Genomic DNA, 20,267 nt, shown 5'->3' on the forward strand with positions numbered 1-20,267 from the left:
TGCAACTGGGATACACATTTTCCTCTGAAATTCTTCTGGTTTATCAAATGGACTGTTTGAGTTACACAACATACCTGTGTTTGGCCCCACTCTGTAGTGTGTGTTAGTGCCGCCCAACATCACAGTCGTGTCCTTGCCGTCGACTGAGATATTCGGCAATGCCTGCATCAAGTTTCCTAAGTTTGGCTGTGTTGCTGATGATTGATGCTCCGCTGTGTAGGACATATTCTCATTCATGTGATCGTAAATATTTATACCTGTACATATCGTTAATATGTAGACACCCGACAAGTACATATCTACAAGACGTACAGTTGGTATTTATGTAGTACATCAGTTATCCAAAGAGTGGCTCATGTAGTTATAAAAAAATATAGACGACATTTTCGAGATGAGGAGGACATGAGTATTTGAACACGTCAGTGATATGCCAACGTAAAATTTCAAAGTTATTGTCTTATCTCCAGTTCAATAAAAATAATTCAATAAATCAACATTATAATAGTCTGTAAAATACAGTTTATAGATGTTTAAAGACAAACCTCTGACGCTAGCTCCAGTGCGGTTGTCTACCGATACATTCGTGTTTCCCACCATCAGCTTGTGACCCCGTCCCTTTATTGTGATGCCCTTCTCGGCCATGCTGGATCTCTCTTTCACTAGACTAATTTCTCTGTTTGCCTTTCAGTGCATTATCCTTGAATGAAAATTGAGTTTGGCATTATTCTGAAACAAGAAAAGCTTTTTGATGGCATCTTAATTCTTGTTTCACACTATATGTTCAACATAACGTTCAAATGTTATTTACTTCACAAATTCCGTTTCTGTGGCTTCCAACAACGATGTCTGCGTCTACTCTAGATGTAGCAGCTGCAGTAGTACATATTGGGGATGAACCGAGTTCTTGCATTAGAGATGTACAACTCTAATGCACGGAAAAGAAGTAAATGATCATGAGTAACTTTGAACATATTTGATTGGAATGAGGATGTAATTTTTGCCACGTGTAATGATCAAGAACAACGGACATTCATTAAATGGGCATACGAGATGCATGTTCGGGAGAAAGCTGAACATCCGCCACACAGACAACTATGTGGGTCGGGTTCACCTTGAAACAACTGTTTTCACCATTGATACAAATATCACACACACACACACACACACACACACACACACACACACACACACACACACACACACACACACACACACACACACATTATATATATAAAAATATATATAATGTATATATCTTATATATATATATATATATATATATATAGAGAGAGAGAGAGAGAGAGAGAGAGAGAGAGAGAGAGAGAGAGAGAGAGAGAGATATTCTCCTGGGGCCATTGTCATTCCAATGAGATCTACTAATGACACTCCTGTAAGGGTATCGTATCACCTCTTTCAGTCAGCGTCATCAATAACTGATCATTAAACCGAAAATAGACAATCCATATTACACAATGGGCTTTTATCCACAATATACACCGATGAAGCATCAATACAATAACGAAGGTACAGCTTTATACTGTCTGGCTTAGCCGCCCATGTTCTACACAACAGCAGATCATTCTGTAAGTGTCAAATGTTTCCTACCTAGTATGCTTGTGTGAGGTGTCTATGGCGGACAAACTGGGAATCCCTACTTCCCTGGTTTGTTCATGTGATTTGGATCTATTTATAGTTCATAGAGTAGTCAAGTGTTTGATGTCGCCTCGGCGGGTCATCCTGACCTGTGCGTTGTTACCATACCTGCATAAGTGTAAGTATAAACATGCACGACACAGTCACCTGTTGTAAAGGGTTTACATGGCACACGGGTACAAGAATGGATCCGTCATATAATAGACATATGTGTCCATGATTTTTTAGTCCTGCGCAATGACTGTGAAAGATTTATATTGATGTATACGTAGTACATTCAGTCAAACTCCATTTTCGCTTGTTTCGAAACTCGGATAACTCGAATTATTTATATAGGTCCCTGTAACTTCGACACAACGGTGTTTGACTGTAGTATATATATAAACAAGTACCAAAAGGAAACATGTTTCATACCGCCTCCGTGGTCTAGTGGTAGAGGGTGCGCCCGGAGAACGGAAGGTCCGAGGTTCGATCCCCGCGACGTTAAAAGATTGTACTTGTTCTTACCCTGTCTGGCGCTCGGCATTAAGGGGCTAAAAGAAGGACTGGTCGGCTCGGAGTAAGTATGCTGTGTCTGAGTGGAGTATTTATGTCAAATTGCGACATGGTATCTCGGTGGACTAACTCTATAAATCGGCATCAGTCCGGACTAGTACAAGCAGCCATACACACATGTACATGCCCCCCGTCGCGATATGAGTGCATTAATCTTGGCCGCGACGTTAAACCCCACATCGCCTGCCTGATTCTGGTTTGTCTTCAGGGTGCTGGTGCGGTTTTTGTGAATTTCTTTATTTATGTGTTGATGTACACGAGGTAAAGACACACACACACACACACACACACACACACACACACACACACATTAAAAAAATCTGATCTATAGAAGGACACTCCTGGGATGTCAGTATCATCATGGCCTAGTTGTAACAGGAAGGTCGCGCAACAGGACCCGAAGTTGTGACTGACAGCGTGGATCTATATTTAGCACGGGTGGGAATTCCAGACTTTGATTCCTCGGGAAAATTCAGCCGGACAAACGTTTCGCTGTAAGTACAGTCATTGCTGGCAGTGTGCGGTGTTTTATATAACTGCGTTACTTCAAGTGTAATTCCAATCTTCACCTACCGTCGTCTATTTCAGGTATCCGCTACAACATTTAATTGTCTATTATTACCTTGATAAAGGATGCAACGACATGTCATAATATGTGCATGTATGCCCAGGTTGAATGCAGGTGCTTCCAATTATGCATCATGCTAATATCATGTGTAATTGTTGTATTTTTTGTTTGAAATGTTTGGGGGTATTTGAAATGAAAGTGTAAATATTGTTTAGTACTTTATATAATTAAAATAGCAAATAATAAAGAAAGGACACACAATAACATCATACGTTATCTGTTAAATAGATTCAGAATCTATTGAGAATTGTCAAGAAAAATGACTATAGACAACTGACAGCACACAGGCAACCACTTGAGCGACAGTGTAACACCCATATCACAGTACTACATATCTTTGTCCCGACCACCACCATAGCCTGTAAGATTGCGAATCATCTTAACTCTTCTTTGTTATTGTACCCTATATATGTGTGTGTGTGTGGGGGGGGGGGGGGGGGGGGGGGGAGGGGGCCCGTGTGTTATTTATCGTTTATATAGTGATCTGTTTGGGGATTTAATAGTTTTGTATGTTATCAGATATCCTGCGACAGCTCTTACGGAAACACGTAACCGGACAACGGTCTGTGTCGCCAAATGCGCTTTATACTCCCCGGTTACACGTGATGAAGATCTATTTATGACGGTGGACCATACACGAGGAAACGAAAGTAAAACTAGACACAGACAAGTAAGTGTATCTCGCATTATAGATGCTAGAGTATCGCTCATTATCACAGAGGTGTAAGTAATTAATCAACGTCCTGAAATATTTATTGTATATTTATTATTATGTAGTAATGATCATACGTACCTCATCTAGCGTACATGGTCCGGGGGGATGCAGCTAGTTACACTGCCTAAAGTTTCGTCCTCTGCTGTATTTCCTTCTCGTATTGTGATGCAAGGAAGTTAGCTCTACAAGTAATGTTAGTCGTGTCACATATAGGCCGACAGTGCCCAGGATGCATAACAGTGAGTTAATGTTGTTTACACCACAGTCGGAAATATACCATCTATAACACTGCGGCTTGTCAACAATCGGGCCTGGACATAATCAGCGATCAACGAATCGAGGACACTATCAAACGAGTCATTCATTTTTACACACGGTTCTTAATTTTAATAATCACGAAAAGAAGTAGCATAGGGCACGAGCGATTTATCCCTGTAGTGTGTCCAGGACATGCCTTGAAGATCCATGTGAGAACGGTTAAACCTCTTCGCAGTGTTACATGGTAATCATTGTTCATGGTTCGTGTTTCCCCCATGCTTCATTCATGGCTGGATTCTGCTGTTATGTCTCTATTATCTTATTTCAGAGCTTTGTTGAAACAGAGGAACATGATGACTGAACTTCATTTTAGAGAAGTAAGGAACGGTCTGGCCTTATCTCCAAGCGGCAGCCCAGTGGTCGTTGATGTGGCATGTAACGAGAACATGTTTGAGATGTTGGATAAGGAAGAGAAGGTTGAGGGTAAGGATATCCGTATATATCACATGTACGTCATTGAGTATATCAGTGGATGTTAACCGATAGACAAGAAAGGCTCCCAAGAACTCTTTCCTTAATTTATTTGTTTCAGAAATAAATGTTAATCATATTTTGGTATCCTGTGATATTTGACGCACATCTATATTTTTATGTTATTTTCAGAGACAGAAACCTTGTTCTGCATCCATTGGGAGCACAGCCCAGATGTTGCATACGTCCTCTCCTCAGTGACTCTCAGCATGAACTCTCAGGCACAGATGGACTTGCAACATGAGTTGGCCAAATCACTTGCTCGAAACACATCCATGCTGCAACAGTTCATATCTGACCTGTTCAAGAGTTTCCTTGCCAAGTTGGTTGCTGTCAAATATGCTCCTCTAAGATTCATACTGCAACACAAAGACAAAGAGTCGCTGACCTCAATGGCTCGGAATTCAAGTGTCTTGCAGGCAATATTCAAGGAGATGATGTCCACTTGCTGTAGCACACTGCCTCAGGTGCAGCTGAGGATGAAGGTGTTCAACTCATCACTTCCTCCCTGTGCTGAAGTAAAGCGCGAGTGTTTCCTCCAATCAGACAACGAGTTCCGCACAGACTCCATGTACATGTCGTATCAGCCGTCTATGCAAAGGGCAGTGTAAGTTCCTCAGACATTAATCGCTATGCTTGACATGTATCAGACGGAAGCATATTTTCACGATGCTCTTGATTAAGATGTCATCTGCTTAATTTGTGTTTCGTGTAACTACTGGTTTGAAACTGGTTCCTTGGCAGAAAATAATTTGGTATTTTTATGTGTTGCCGCACCCAGCAATAGTCCATCTTTATGGATATATGGTCTGTAAATAATCAAATCTGGACCAAACAATCCAGTGATTGACATCATGACCATCGATACAATGACATGCTTCAACCAAGTCAGTGAACCTGACCACCTGATCTAGTTAATCGCCTCTTACGACAAGCATAGTCGCCTTTTACAGCAAGCATTATTGCATTTGTCATATGTCAATAACAAACACGAGTCTCTGATTCACAGATCTACAGATACAATACTACATGACATCGAAGGCGAAGACAATAGGGAATCCATAGATAAGCGTTTTGGTTCCTTAGAGCATGAGATATCCGAGCACAGAAGGGTAATTGAGGCCCAGATCAGGGAGCAGAGAGAACAAAGCGATGAAATCAGAGAGGCTCTATCAATTATCACACAGCGCATAAGAAGAGACTCGAAGAAGGGTGCACAGCAAATAGCTGAAGGTCAACTTGTGTCGGTCACTGAATCGATAAAATCAAACGAGCGTTCCTTGGAAACACCCCCCCTCATCAAAGGGTCTACAAAAGGGCTTGAAATCAAGAAAGAAACCGTCACTACAAAGCCACAAACACACTTAGAGTTGAAATCATCTACAGTGTGCCCGAATGACGTCAAAGCCCCACCATCTGATGTGGAGAAAGAAAGTTCTGAATATCAATCAAATGGAATTCAGCCCTTTACAGATGTTGATGAAATAGATGATGACCACCGAAAATCCCAACATGACATCGAAAGAACAGGACTGTCAGATAGCAAACAAAGAGAGGAGAAACTGAGAGAAAAGCCTCATGATCGGGAACATGTTGCAGGAAATGAGTCCAATGAAATTAGAAGGTGTTGTATGGATAAATAATTAGATATGTGCAGTAAATAGAGCCTATATATGATTACATTCTAATAATACCATTTTTCTGTTTACTATTATCAATCATAATTGTGGACCATTTTACTGTCAATGTGTTTATATAAACTCTGCTGTGTTCATAGGTCGGCATGTCCCGGTGACAAGCCGATCCTCGAGGTAACAGGGAAGACAATGGAAGCACTAGTTGCTATCAAATCAGCCCTTGCCAAACATTATGAAGTGGGCAATATCTGGGAATGTGTGGAGAAGACTTTAGGAGAAGGTAATGTGAGATTTAATTAAGTAAACCTGTATTAGTAAGGATTTGACATTGCACAGTGAATGTGTAATGTAAAGTGATGGAGTGACTGCATTGACATCCACAGTGTCGCCTTATGCCAATATCCATGTTGGTTCCTTTTACAGAAGGTCCCCAGTATCCAAAAGCTAGGGGCGTCATGAATACCGTCCTATGCCTTGACACATCATCCAGTATTGGGGAAGAGGGGCTCAGGGCCATGAAGCATTATCTAGCAGCGTTTATTGATGGTAAGCATCTCATTGTCACTTTTGAAGGTGATCACAATCAAATAAAAATAAATGAGAAAAAAACACTACCAGCAGCGCACTGTTGGGAGTCTTGGTGACATTCTTGTTTGAATGCTTGTTTTAGGAGGCGATGGATATGTCTGAGGCTCTATCATTAAAAGCCACAATTTAGCTCGAATACTAATACTGCGACATTAACAAACAAACACTAATGCCAGCAATGTATTGCATACTGTGTTTGAAATAATGTGTGTTTGAACCAGGCATAGAAGAAACTGCAGAGGAGTTGGAACAGGAGGAAAATATCGCTATTGTGACATTTGGAGGTGGGGCCTCAGCTTTACATCCCTTATCAAATGACTATGGCAGTCTGAGAGATGCAATAGGTGAGACTTCCGGGTCCGTTTTAAGAAGCATGTTGAAAGTGAAGCATGTTGGCATCATCACCATCATACACATGTTAAACTCACTTAAACAGTAGTACAACTTGTATTACTGATGCACATGAAATACATCACAAACACCTGCATAAAAACAAACAAATAGTTCTGATCGTCTGTACCGGAAGGCTGTGTGTATTGTTTCTCATTAAACATGCAGACAGTGTTTAAGTCTTGGTGAGAGGTTTAATGATTCAAAATCCGTAGCGGCTACTGATTTGTGTGTCATCTATTGTTGCAGAGCGAAAAAAATCGACTTCTATATGTAATCCTGTTTCAGAGGATATCCAGTGTGGTGGATCTTCTCCTCTACTTCAAGGACTGCTGGTCAGTGTTGCAGCACTAGCTATCGGTATGTCTTATTGTCTAACAAGCAGCTTGCGTCATGGCAGTATAAGATTATATGTGTGAAGATAGTGAGATAGTTCATGGCTGCAGGATAATGTTTATTTTTGTTACTAGGGCAGGACAGCGATAGTGTGGAGACATCTCAACCCTCGCGGATCATTGTGATGACAGACGGTCTGGTATCTGGGGAAAGAGCATCTTCTGACATTGACACAAAAACCACATGTTTAACCCAGCAGGTACAATTCATTGTAATTAATAGTGAGTTACAGATGATAACTAAGGTTAACCTGACACAAATGATGTTGCTGGTCTAACATGGTATCCTTACACATGTTACACATCACTACTATCCGAGATATAGCCACTTTTAATTGATGCGATATGTCTAAATGGGTAATGTATGTATGTGGTAACATCATCGCTTACTTTTAGGACAAGAACCGTCTTGTGTCAACATTAAGGATTTTACGACCGAAGGAGAGCCTATGCAAAGAGTTCAACGCCATGGTGTGGATCCCTGTAGGCGATGCAAACACGGTAATTAGACATGTTCGTTCCCTTTCTTCTCCAACAGAATGTGGTGAAACATGTTATAATGCACACTGGTTGTTTCATACATGTTATATGTAGTGTATGTTGACTTGACAGACAATTCTACAAGACATGGTCACTTGGTCAGATGGGAAGCTTTTGAATGGAAAGGAGATCCAAAGCCTCTGTCGCCATCGGGGTCATCGGGTAAAGTAGCATTTTCCATTATTCATCCCTAGGCATCAAGGATGGGAAGTTTGGGAAACATTGGACACCAAATCATAAGAAATGTGTGCTCAGCAGTACGACATCGTACAACCAGACTGAATATTGCTTCAGGATTATTTGTAATTCTCTTGGCGTATACTTTTGAACTATCCAGCCTTCTGTTGTTCTTTAAATGTAAGTACATATAGTTGCACAAGTATTGTGTATGGAAATATATGTCAGGGCATTTGCGTATTCGAATGAAGAATACAACTATCAATATCCTGGGCGTTAGATTTGTTTTGCAATTACATGTCCATGACAGAGAGATCCAGGGAAGAGAGCGTCACCATTGTCGTCATTTGGGGGAGCACGAAATACCGAAAGAATGTCAGATACCAAAGAAGCGGATGAGGTATGTGTTCTGTGTAGTGCTGCAGGGTGAATAGGTGCATCAGCTAAACTTTGTAATGAGAATGATACTTTGCTTACGGGATTAATCTATCCTCTAAGCACGGGTAGGGTTGAAAGGTTTGAAAATGAAAATATAGCTTAAAGGTTATTATCTATCCTTTAAATGTATACCAACTAAGGGTGATGTCAGTTTGATTAGTTTTCATCTATGTATATGTGTATATTTAACTACGTTGAATTTTGACTTGCCAGCCATCTCTACAAGACACTGTCACTCGTTCGGATGGAAAGGGCTTAGAGGAAACGGAAATGCCAAGCCGCTCTTCCCACCAGGACATTCAGGTAATTACAGTTGCACAAGGAGTAAATACACTGTTTGTGTCACGTCCATAGTATATGCTGATAGAGAATTCTCTATATAGGTGGTGTTTTTTTTATTATTGTATTAAAAAGTATCATCTCCATTGCAGAGCGATTCGGGGAACAGCGCGCCATCCTTGTCATCCGAGGCTGGGAAAACATCGCCCACCTTAGCAGCTGAGAAGGTATGTCTTCCCAGCAGTGCTACATCGTCCAATCAGACTAAGTGTTGCCGCAGGATTATTGTTTGTGCAATTGCTGCATAAGATAAAGTTAATTCCCACTGGAATACCTTATCTTCTCGTGCTCTTTAAATGTACGTTACAAACCATATACATTTGCATAAGTATTAAATATGGAATAATGTCAGCGCGTCTGCGTATTCTGTATGACACAACCATCGATATCTTGTGTGTTAGATTGTTTTTGTAATTACATGCCCATGACAGATAGATCCAGGGAACAGTGTGCCACCACTGTCTTCATTTGGAGTAGCCCGAAATGCCGAAACAATGTCAGATACCAAAGAGGCGGATAAGGTATGAGCTCTGCTAAGTGCTGCATGGTGAATACGTGCAGCATTGTTTATCATCCATTTGCTGTACAAGAATAAGTCGCTTTTATTATGAAATATGCAGTCAAAATTATTTAAACCATACGGACGACATTCTATGTATACTTTTTTTCTTTACACCCATGTCAGAGTTGTTTAAGATATTTATTTGAAATACAGTCTATAGTATATTCCCATTCTGGATTGGTTTTAGATACAGTATTGAAGTGTTTGTTTAGTATGGGCCGGCCAGTAGGGTGGATGTCGGGGCACGGAGGAGTGACCGCAGAGCAACTGATGTGTTTGACAACATCTGCGAGTCAGAAGGTCTACCCAGCCTTGGATCACGAGTAGTGAGGGGCGCGGACTGGAAGTGGGAGGACCAGGACATGGGGGTGCCTGGCACTATTACCAACCATGGAGAAGGAAGTGAGAAATGTAGCAACCAACACTCATGTTACAAAGAAGGTTTAAATGTTCCCGAGAACATATCTTGCCCTGAGAAATGAGAAAAACAGTTTACTCTACATCTTCTGTTGAATATGAGCTCATGGACCCATGAAAGACGGAATCAATAACACATTAATGACCCCCGTACATTCCTACTCCTAATATATCGTTATCGTACTTTATGCTTTCATATTAGGCACCTTTAAGCTGAAATTACTAACAACAGTATTTATGATTTCCTGTTTGTCAAGGGAGATAAGTGTAGTGTGTCTTCTTGTAGCAACAAGCGGATGGAGAGTTAACTTACTCAGTGCATCTTTTCTAGAGTCTGTCTGGGTTGCGTGGGACCATGGCGAGTGCAACAGGTACAGGTATGGGCTGGGCGGACATTTCGACGTGAAGGTTGTGGACGACCAACCAAGGTCCCCAAGAAGAGACGGCCGAATTCAGATCGGAATGCAGGTTGAAAGAGGTAGGTTGTTACAGAGTGGCTATCCGTATTAAACACAACCGGATTTCAGCTGCAAGTATTGTTTAAGTTCATTCCTTTTCAGCGGGTTCTTCACGGAGAATTTTAATTAAGTGGGCAGTTACAGGTATGATAAACACTGCTTGGGTAAAGATATATAACACTGACATGTCATGTAATGACTTCTACATGTCTGTCATCCAACCAGGCGCAGACTGGCAACAGAAGTATAATGATGACGATGGCGGATCTGGATGCTACGGGACTGTGATTAGACGACAGACTGACAGAGTGATGGTGAGATGTCATCTAGGCATCATCAATATACATTCTATTGTCTCTTCAGGCAAATTATATACTTCTGCTGATGTGAAGACAACTTTGAAGACCTTTTCGTCCTTTTCTTTTGTTTAAAACTAAAAGCTGCAATATTCTAGTTATTTGACGGTGGCCTGTAAATAATCGAGTCTCGACCTGACAAGCCAGTGGCTCACATTATGGGGAATGACCATAACACTCGGGGTATTGTGGCACGCAGTAAACCACGTCAACGATCCTAATCAGTCGATCCATTAGTCACCTCTTATCACAAGCAAAGGTTACTTGAAACCAAATATACCCCTGAGTCCCCACTTGGCTTTTCTTTTACACCAGGGGCGGTCGGGTAGCCAAGTGGTTAAAGCGTTCGCTCGTCACACCGAAGACCCGGGTTCCATTCCCGACATGGGTACATTGGGAATATTGCTAAAAGCGGCGTAAAACCATACTCACTCACTCACTCTTTTACACCAAGTACCTACTGTCATTGTTTTATTGTAAATCGTTGTGTCTCTCCGTACTCAGGTGAAATGGAGAACGGGAAAGACGCGTGAATACAGATATGGACTCGGTGGCAAGTTTGATTTATGTGTTCGGTGAGTAGTATTTCCGGTTCCACATCCTCAGGATTGTACTACTTCATAACATGCCAAAACTACATTCCTACTCTTGTCATTCAATTTGGCAGAGATCCAGTTGCTTGTTTGATGGAACAAACAACAAAACAACAGACCCTCGCTCAAAGTGACCAGCCACGCACTGCACCAACAGGTTTGTAAAAGGACATTTACATAACTCTTCAAAGAATTAGCTTTTTATAGATTGAAATCCCGCTAATCGTGTCGATACCGTTTTACGTGAAATCGTGACAGACATGGAGTAATGTCCCTTGGTACATACGTATATGGCTTAAAACAAGTTTCCTTCTTTGCTGTCTACAGTAACATAACAGCACACAAGAATTAATATCGGCCGTAGGCTGTTCTCCTGTTGCACGTTGACCAACCTGTTTCTTGTCACTAAAACAGCAAAATATCAGCCTGGATCCACCATCCAGATTTCGCAATAACCACTGTCAACAATGGTCACCGGAAGTTTCGGGGACAAATCATGGGAAGCTGGAGTCAATTCCATGTAAAGATTGTGGATAAAAAAAGCAATATAATATGTCATCTTTCATTTAAACTGTCAAAAGTAACAAAACAGCCCATTAAAACAGGAAACTACATTCTCCTATTTTCCGTCCGGGTCATTCTTTGGTCAACGTAGGGGAGACAGCTATGGAGGCCAGGGTCATATGGACGTTGTCAAACAGATCTGTGTTTCATAACTAACGGGATTTCATTGCATGATGCGAATTATACTCATACGTGTATATGTTTCCGAGTCGCATGGCGGCTTTAATATTCATTGCAGACGGAGTGCCGAAGAAAAAAGGGGCAAGTGATAGAAACAGGGAAAGGCATGTGTGGCAGTGGCTGAATGGTGATGGTGTATGGATAACGTATTCTGATGAACACAATATCCAACTCAGTAGGTCATATGAAAATAAAAAGGATGGACATTGCATGATCGAAAAGGATGGTAAAAGGTAGGTAGTGTTTGTACCTTTGTATGTATTGTTTATCCGATGTATTCACCCTCACAACAAAAATTCAAAGAACACGCATAAAATATCAAACATTCAAGGGAAGATAAAAGTCATGAAGTTTACTTGTTTCAATTCTCTTCTATTCGTTTCTAAGGGACTGGTCATTTATCATAGGGGAGGTGGGGGCGGCGAGATTCGGGTTTGGGGAACTTGAAAATACGACACTGTTCAATTGTTTTCAAATAATTCATTTATTTTTTTTTTTTTTTGGGGGGGGGGTCCAGTGCTTTGCTGATGAACTCTCATAGATAATCTTGCATCTTCACCACTGTTATGGGCAATTTGGGCATAATTTTGTTTGATATTAATTGTTGTACATCGCCCTCATCAATATTCCAGGGGCAGGGGTGGCCTAGTCGTCTAAGGCACCGCGATTCGTTGTTCAGAGTTGCGTCCCTTGGACACGCCAGGAACCCTATGGTTGTGGGTTCTAATCCCGGTTCGCCCCGAAAATATTTCTAGGTTTGTCAGCACCATACCCGTGCTCGTGGGTTTCACCGAAGTGGTAAACTTCCGAGACCTGCATCACTTCGGGCTTTCCTCCCACATTAAGCTGACACGCCGCGATATAACTGGAATACTGTTAAAAGCGGCGTTAAACCCAACTCACTCACCAATATTTCATTTGTATCACGAAACACTCTAAAACATTCAATCTGGACCAGACAAATATTTTGATTTGTAGTGTGGTCAGTCTGCGTCCGTCTGTTTCAGATTCCTCGTATTATTCGAGCATTCTGTAGAAAAATCACTGACAGACAGATTCACGAGGAAGGTGCGAAAATATCCGATTGGTAAGTGATAACAGTAACCCAATTGCAAATAATGGAAGTGATTTACTGATTTTATGGAAGTGGTTTAAAAGACTGAAACAAATATTCATTAATGTCTTCAATCAAAATGTTAAATGACCATCTAGTGGATAGAGTGTCTGCCGGGAGAGCGAAAGACCGTGGGTTCGATCCCAGGGCGCCTCATACTAAAAGACGTTAAATGATGATACTTGTTTTTACCCTGCCTGGCGCGCGGCATGAAGGGGCTATACAAGGACAGGTAGGCTCGGAATCAGGCTACTGTGTCAGATTGGGGTATTCAACTGCCGCATGGTATCTCAGTGGGCTAGCAGTATAAAATTGGCATCAGTCAGGATTAGTACAACCAGACTCACGCACGCACACTCGCACACACCAACACGCGTTGCACGTCGCTATATAAGTGCAATAATCATGACCGCGACGTTAAACCCCATTTCACCTTTCACCACCTCAAAATGTTGTCTTACATTGCAGATTAAAGAAAGAAGCTACACACTTGTCCGTATTTTTTCTGTGTTTCCCATCTCTCACCCGCCCTGAATTGTCATCCGACTTGAAACAATAAAAAAAATTCTTATCTCGGTTTTCCCCGACTATGTGGAAATTTATGCCCAGAGGAGATAAAAAAAAGATACTCCTACCATTGCACAATCATTAAAACAATGTTCATATGTATCTTTCTTCGGCTATATTCATTAAAAATTTCGAAGCAAAGCGATTTGATCTTCATAATGAATTAATTTAAAGACTATTACCAGTTATAGCTGAAATGGATAGAATTATCATTAAACCGCCCGCATGTTATCAGAAATCAGCGGGGCACAGTAACTTGATCATGCCCTCATATTGCTTGACGATGGGCCATTATCACGCCCGTTGTTAGGTGACCTCAGAGGGTAGGGATAGGTGACGTCACGTTCAATAGTGACGTCTTCTGGTTTGTTCTATGACGTTTCCATTTTTATAAAAGTCGGTCAGTGACATTCGTGTTCATTGCAGTAAATGTTTCTAAACCGATATTGTTGTTTCTTTATATCATATTATAACAATCCATCGTCCATTTATCTTATCATCCATATTAGCTATAAAAACGGTAACGCTCTTTTTCAGGGCATTATCATTTACAGAAGCCCTCGGTCTTTTCAACTGCCCTCCTTAGTCGGGGAGTTAATGGAAGACCTCGGGCTTCTGCAAATGATAATGCCCTGAAAAATAGCGTTACCCTCATAATGTTCAAAACTTCAAAAGTTTATTACATACGTTAATCAATCAGTGAAAAATAAGTTTTCATTTTTATATTATTATTTTTTCGTCCGCCCACTCTCTTGCTGGTTTAGGTTGTAGATGAGAAACACATAAAAAAGTCTGGATGGCCTAAGCAAGATGACAGAGGTATTGATCCCCGATCGGAGTGACAGTCCGTGTTGTTTACCCTATACGCTGGCTTGTCTGTGCTCCTTACACCGACACGAGGAGGATGTAACATACCGTGTTGTGTTTCAAATACCACTGACAGGTGTGTTACATGTGTTACCTCCCCTGGTGTACATTATACTACAACATGTGTGTTTCGAAGGATTCCATCGCTCCTTTATATAAGTAAAATTGTGTGTGTACTATTACGTTTCTATGTATTTCTGAATAGTGTAGCACCTATTAGTCGTATGAAGCTCGATATAAGATGTATGTGTTTTCAAATTTGACTACTCACCCTATCCACGGCAACTTTTGTGTTTGTAAATATAACACTCTCTGCCAGTAATCGTTAAGTCGTGATGTATATGCTTCATTTTTATAATTTCAAAACCGGAATCTGCTGTTTGATTATGCATGCTTGATACGATGAAAATTCATTTGAATAAATACATTAAAATAATATCCTATGTATCAGATTCATTGTTTTAGACATGTGCACATGTAAAGACTTTCTACACGGTACATACACATGCGATAATCAGAGCGTACCATAGCTGATTCATAAAGCTCATTCAGCTACGTTTCTCTAGGCCAGACAAGGAATCAAATTACCTTCTATGATTACACGGCGGGTTGCGAGATGGTTCGATAACATGGTAGTTTGTTTGTTAATCATGCCGATCTAAAGTAGCCCAGAAATGACATCTGTGAATCCTGTTTTGTTTTAAATAAATATACATCACGATAATTCACTTGACCCCTGAAGCCCTTCTGGTGGGACGGCCATGTAAGTCTCCGCAGTATTGGTAGTACATAAGAAATTAGCTTAATGAACATATTGTAGTCATATTTCACACTTGCATGTAGAAAAAAAGTAATAATGAAAACGTGGAAAGCTGTTCACGGGTTTATTGTTAATAACTAATTGTACCAATAGATGACAATAAAAGATCACATAAGCTCAATCTGCACTGACAAAGATCACTGATTAATTAAATCAGAGCAAATACACAAGCGGCTTAGCTAAGCAACAGTATTACAGTAATAAAATGACAGAAGCTAAAACAACACTTTTACACTGGGGGGGGGGGGGGGGTAAAGACACGATCATTGTCGGTATCATTAAGGATTAAATTATTGAGGAAGCAAAAATGACCATAAATATCATTTATAGTTACAAAAAACATTATGAACACATGAATAAGGTGGCTAACCTACAGGAGATACCAAACATCAAGTCAATACATGCTAAGACTGTCATTCAACCACAAGAGAATGAAATAGTCGGGTCACTAATTCTCTAACACAGAAAGCAACAGTAGAACGACGTGACAAGGGTAGTTTAATAACCCGGTGACAGCAGGTACAAATCCGAACATTATTATATTTTCTATTTGCAGACAGTCAAAAACACCCAATGTGAAAGTTTCCAAGTCCAAGCCACTCAATACTCAAGCTTGCTTGTATAAACTCCACTTCCAGAATTCAACTTTTAGAATGAGAGCGAAGAGTTGATAGTGCATGTATAGAGAGTACCAGAAAACACTTTTTCGATCTTATTTAGTCGTTGTCTTCCTATTGTTTCTTTGGCTTCTCTGCGTCTTCAAACATTTGTGATCTGATTTCTGTAATAGTGGCATTTTTCTTTTTATACCACTTCAACGTTGGGTTTGCTTTTTCGTGAAATTTCTCGTAAATAGAAGATTCGGGTCTCGCAATCAAACATATTACTCGTCGTTTTTCAATGCATGCATCTGTGAAGACTGTGTATGCTTTAACAGTTGTTTCCTTGTTGGGAGAGCAGAGGAAGAGGCGGATCTGCAACTCCAGACTCTGCCACGCAGCGCCTGCTTCGTTGTACTGCTTCTGTTTCTGATTCCATTCGTCAAGAATGTACGTGCTTCCTAGTTTGTAGGCGGTCGATGCTGTCGTAACAGAAGCAAGGATTCCCTTGGCTAAAGCTGCATAGTTATCAGTCCCCAGGGGAATGGACTGAGATAACTGAGCTGCAGCCAGTCCTGCAGCAATACTGGCTAGTATCATCCCATAGTTGTAATACTTATCATATTTCCTCGATTGTTCGTAGAACATGCCCGCTGAAATCATGCTACGAATCTGCAGGTCTTCTAAGATCCTGATGCAGCACTGCTTCTCCGTTTGATGAGCCTCATAGCCTTTCTCTTGTGGTGAACAGCGTGAACTCAACCTGTTGGAAAACAAAATTAGCAAAACATAACAAGCACCTTGTTCAGCTTCTTTTTCTTCAATAACAATTACGTCTTATTGTTGTTAGTTGAGGACATCGTTTAGCAGAAAACTGTGGTATTTATGTTTGGGTATGGATATCCATGCATAATAACTGTGTGATGTTTAAACTTTTGCTATCTAAATTATCTAATATTGTGCCATATTTATCCTCGCACTAGTCTTTACGAAACTGACTTTACCTAGTTTTTCTACAAGTGTATTTTATGAGTAGGGAGATATCAATCAACCACATTGCTCTCCCATTATATCATAAATGCTATTAGACATTTGTACCTTTTCACGTCTGTGGAACTCTAAGTAACGAATGTGTTATTATTTCGCGAACACCTGGTGCCATCACTGGTTCTCATTGGTCCATTCATATAACCCTCACATCTAATATGCCCTTTACGCCAAATGGAATCTGTTTCGTCAGATAATCAAGACTGGTTAATCTCGTGCATTGACGTTTTATATTTACTGAACTGGGTCAATGTTTCTGCTCGTTGACTGAAGTCCCCGAGTTTCACCATTACCTCAGTAGCATTTATCTATGCTAAGTCAACTGCAAAAGAAATGTTTTGGCAGAGACAACAAAAACTGACCCTATTGTGATGCAAAACGAATATATTTCTTAAACGGTTAACTTTACGTGTCAGAAACAGAAACTCTGCAACTGTATACAGCAGATTCAAATTTAACATATCGTTTTTATTAGTTTCAACAAAAGTCAGTAAATAGAGTTTCTGGTTTATCGATCACTTGATTGTTTTTTTTATTTTACAGACAGCCGGCGCGTCAGGCAATAAATATTTACGTTTATATGCAAATTGTGTCTATGACAGGTTCGACCAGTAGAACAGGACATGCTTACCCTTTTCGCGAACACCTGATATCATCAATGATTATCTTTTGCCCAAACATATAATTTTCACAGCTAATAATTTTTCCTTTTACGCCAAATGGAATCTATTTCGGCGGATAATCAAGACTGGTTAATCTCTTGCATTGGCATTTCTTATCAGAGTAATGATTATTCATTAAGGCAAAGATGGACTGGTTCCTATATCAACCACGTTATATAATAGATTGAGGAGTATCTTGGTTTCTTTACATTAACACAACTGACCTGGAAATTAGACAGCAATGTCTTAACTTATCTGTATAAAAACACCCGCTCAGGCCACACATGACGTTCATTATTTGTGCAAATGTGTTGTAGGCTGTGGGCGTTGAGCATGTGGCGAAAAGATCTCATAAAACAATTAATGTCATTTAGAAGTAACCAAACTCAGATCGATTGCACATGCCTAACAACACTGTCAGCTCACTGGTACGTGTCGACCTGACTCTTCTGTGTCGTTAAGAAGAGGTGGGACCATTGTGAGGAAGGCTGGACTAACGACATCCTAAAGTACTGCTATACTGATATACTGGAGTAACATCGCAAACATAGCTCACATCCTCCATCGACATGTTACACAACGTACACGACAAACACGTCACACAGTTTTACATCTGTAAATCATTGTACATACATTTTTCATCTTCTCATTCCCTTACCAGTGTTCTGAATGTATGAAACACAATGTTGATACTCACCTTGATCCCATGTTTGGGGACTTTTAGCTTGATTTTAGTATGGCTCGTATCCGACGTCGATGTTTTATAGGACAGGTGTGAACTTGATTTTGACGCTTTGTCAATGCATCCGCACACTCGTGTTCGGGCATGTTTCATCTTCTCTCAACGCTACTCGATTGCTCGGTTACTTTCTCTTTACTGTCGTCACATATTACACATTTATATTATGACAACCCAATTACAAGTTAAGTCTGCTCTAATAAGCGTGGGCCACTGGAAACCTAGTATGCACCAGGATGCCAAGGCTGAAATGTTTTCATATATTCCTCGCAGGACGTAATTCGGCATACCCTAAATGCATACTTGTTTGTACGATTCCGACCAATATCATGAGCAAGTGCTTATGATTTGTTTGTTGTTTAACGCCGGATTCAGCAATAATTCAACTCTTCGAGTCAGGACCAGACAATACAGTGACTGACATCATGAGCATCCATCTACGCAATCACTATCAAATAGTGATGAAACTAGGTGTTCGGGAAAAGGCGGGTTTAGCCTGCCGCACCGGCGACACCAATCATAAACACATGCAAAGACAAGTCAATTGTTCACCTGAAAAACAACACGGAAACATGTGGTACAAGTAAAAATAGGGACTTGCATCGGACATTATTTGTGTCATTGATGCGTCAAATTTAGAAATTGCATCCTAAAATTTCAACCATGTCTACCATAAAAAGTTTTGGAAGCTTTACTGAGACCTTGAAACTTGCAACGTTTGAGCAAGAGTCGTATAACGCTCTTTGAAGTCTTCGTCGAAAGAGCATGCTCGATTGTACCTCAAAAGTCGTGAAATGTAGACACCAGAGGCAGGCACCTGTAAATTAACGCTCAAAAACGTGTACACAACTTGAACATTCACTTTGCATATCATAACACTATTTGCACATGTCAGTAACTTTATGTCTGTCTTAGATGTCCCTACTCCATCCGTGTCTAATTTAAGGAGACCTAGATAAGTGTAGAAAATACATAGAAAACATATACTTCTGGCCCTTTACAGAGCCTGCTGATTATAACAAATAACCATTAAAGGAGGAGATTGTAAATCGACCCATTGGTCAGTTATCATGAGGTGTTAGTTTTTGAAATGTCTAAGACATGAGTGGCCCAATATGTCTGAGATCAATTCCAAATATGGTATAATGGTCTTTGCGGTAGCCCAGATTTGTGTGTCGATATAAACAGGAGCCGTAGATGGGACCAAAACGTGGTTTTAATACTTAAAATCGTAAGTGCAATACATATGATTCAATGAAGAACAAGCAGGTTCAGACATGTTACTCTACCACTGACCATATTTGCAATGTTTTGTTATGATCCAGAAGGATCTTAAATCATGAAGTCATTACGTTCTTGAAGCTTATGTATATTTTGCAGAAAAGGTTTTGCTTCAAGACTGACCAAAATCTATTTTGTAATGGGTTCGGTTTCGAGTGATTGGGAATATGTTCAGCATTATAAATGTATTCAAAGATACAAGGAGCAATATTTTCCGAGTTATTTCAATATACGGCGTATATAAAATCAATTAAAGTATGTTTGAAAACTAGTTTTCTGTGATAACATTGAATAATTTATGTGATGGGTTAATACCATTTTTGGTTTAGGATTTTTTAAAGCTACATGTGAAATGAGGAAGATGTGTGTCCAGCGATACTTTACAACAATGTCTCAAAGATATTTAGCTCGAAAAGTAGGTATGAACTGAAGTATGGCACAATATTTGACTTCGAAGACATGATATATGTAATCTATGTGGGCTGTTTGGTGTTTTATTGGAGACAGATTTTTTGTTTCCGTCACTACATTATAACACACAGTTATATTCTCTGACTGGGGAAGCAGAACAATTGTTTTCACAACCCATTATTTCAG

The 20,267-nt window shown here is 40.3% G+C and overlaps 3 protein-coding genes across 8 annotated transcripts in view; 1 reads left to right on the plus strand and 2 right to left on the minus strand.

The window, feature by feature from the left end:
- LOC139478636 (uncharacterized) overlaps window positions 1–3,688 on the minus strand; it is a 21,363-nt gene extending 17,675 nt beyond the window's left edge. For 3 of the 6 annotated variants that reach the window (XM_071261228.1, XM_071261199.1, XM_071261235.1), the window contains exons 1-3: window positions 1,606–1,756; window positions 543–726; window positions 75–212 (exon numbers count right to left, since the gene is read on the minus strand). In XM_071261228.1, the coding sequence (XP_071117329.1) occupies window positions 75–212; window positions 543–642 (238 nt within the window). In that variant the 5' untranslated portion in view covers window positions 643–726; window positions 1,606–1,756. Of the gene's footprint in view, window positions 1–74; window positions 213–542; window positions 727–1,605; window positions 1,757–3,629 lie in introns of those variants that run through there. The other 3 variants (XM_071261213.1, XM_071261221.1, XM_071261206.1) reach the window with 3 other exon arrangements.
- Window positions 3,507–14,928, plus strand: LOC139478687 (uncharacterized). The gene is made up of 23 exons (XM_071261270.1): window positions 3,507–3,559; window positions 4,138–4,292; window positions 4,473–4,947; window positions 5,350–5,964; window positions 6,118–6,257; window positions 6,401–6,523; window positions 6,787–6,909; window positions 7,244–7,315; window positions 7,426–7,550; window positions 7,747–7,851; window positions 7,963–8,052; window positions 8,378–8,467; window positions 8,719–8,808; window positions 8,937–9,011; window positions 9,276–9,365; window positions 9,619–9,808; window positions 10,155–10,301; window positions 10,507–10,595; window positions 11,142–11,212; window positions 11,305–11,387; window positions 12,033–12,207; window positions 12,982–13,061; window positions 13,557–14,928. Exons 2-23 carry the CDS (start codon window positions 4,160–4,162, stop codon window positions 13,559–13,561), a joined length of 3,186 nt encoding a protein of 1,061 aa, XP_071117371.1. The 5' UTR covers window positions 3,507–3,559; window positions 4,138–4,159; the 3' UTR covers window positions 13,562–14,928.
- Window positions 14,929–15,703: 775 nt separating this feature from the next.
- Window positions 15,704–18,433, minus strand: LOC139478758 (uncharacterized). Its single transcript, XM_071261374.1, has 2 exons — window positions 18,348–18,433; window positions 15,704–16,704 (listed from the first exon to the last, which is right to left on the minus strand). The coding sequence occupies exons 1-2, from the start codon at window positions 18,356–18,358 to the stop codon at window positions 16,074–16,076; spliced, it is 642 nt and encodes a 213-aa protein (XP_071117475.1). The 5' UTR covers window positions 18,359–18,433; the 3' UTR covers window positions 15,704–16,073.
- Window positions 18,434–20,267: the final 1,834 nt, after the last annotated feature.

The sequence above is a fragment of the Haliotis cracherodii genome, unplaced genomic scaffold (genome assembly GCF_022045235.1).
Source record: "Haliotis cracherodii isolate W230 unplaced genomic scaffold, xgHalCrac1.p SCAF_1, whole genome shotgun sequence".
Lineage (NCBI taxonomy): Eukaryota > Metazoa > Mollusca > Gastropoda > Lepetellida > Haliotidae > Haliotis > Haliotis cracherodii.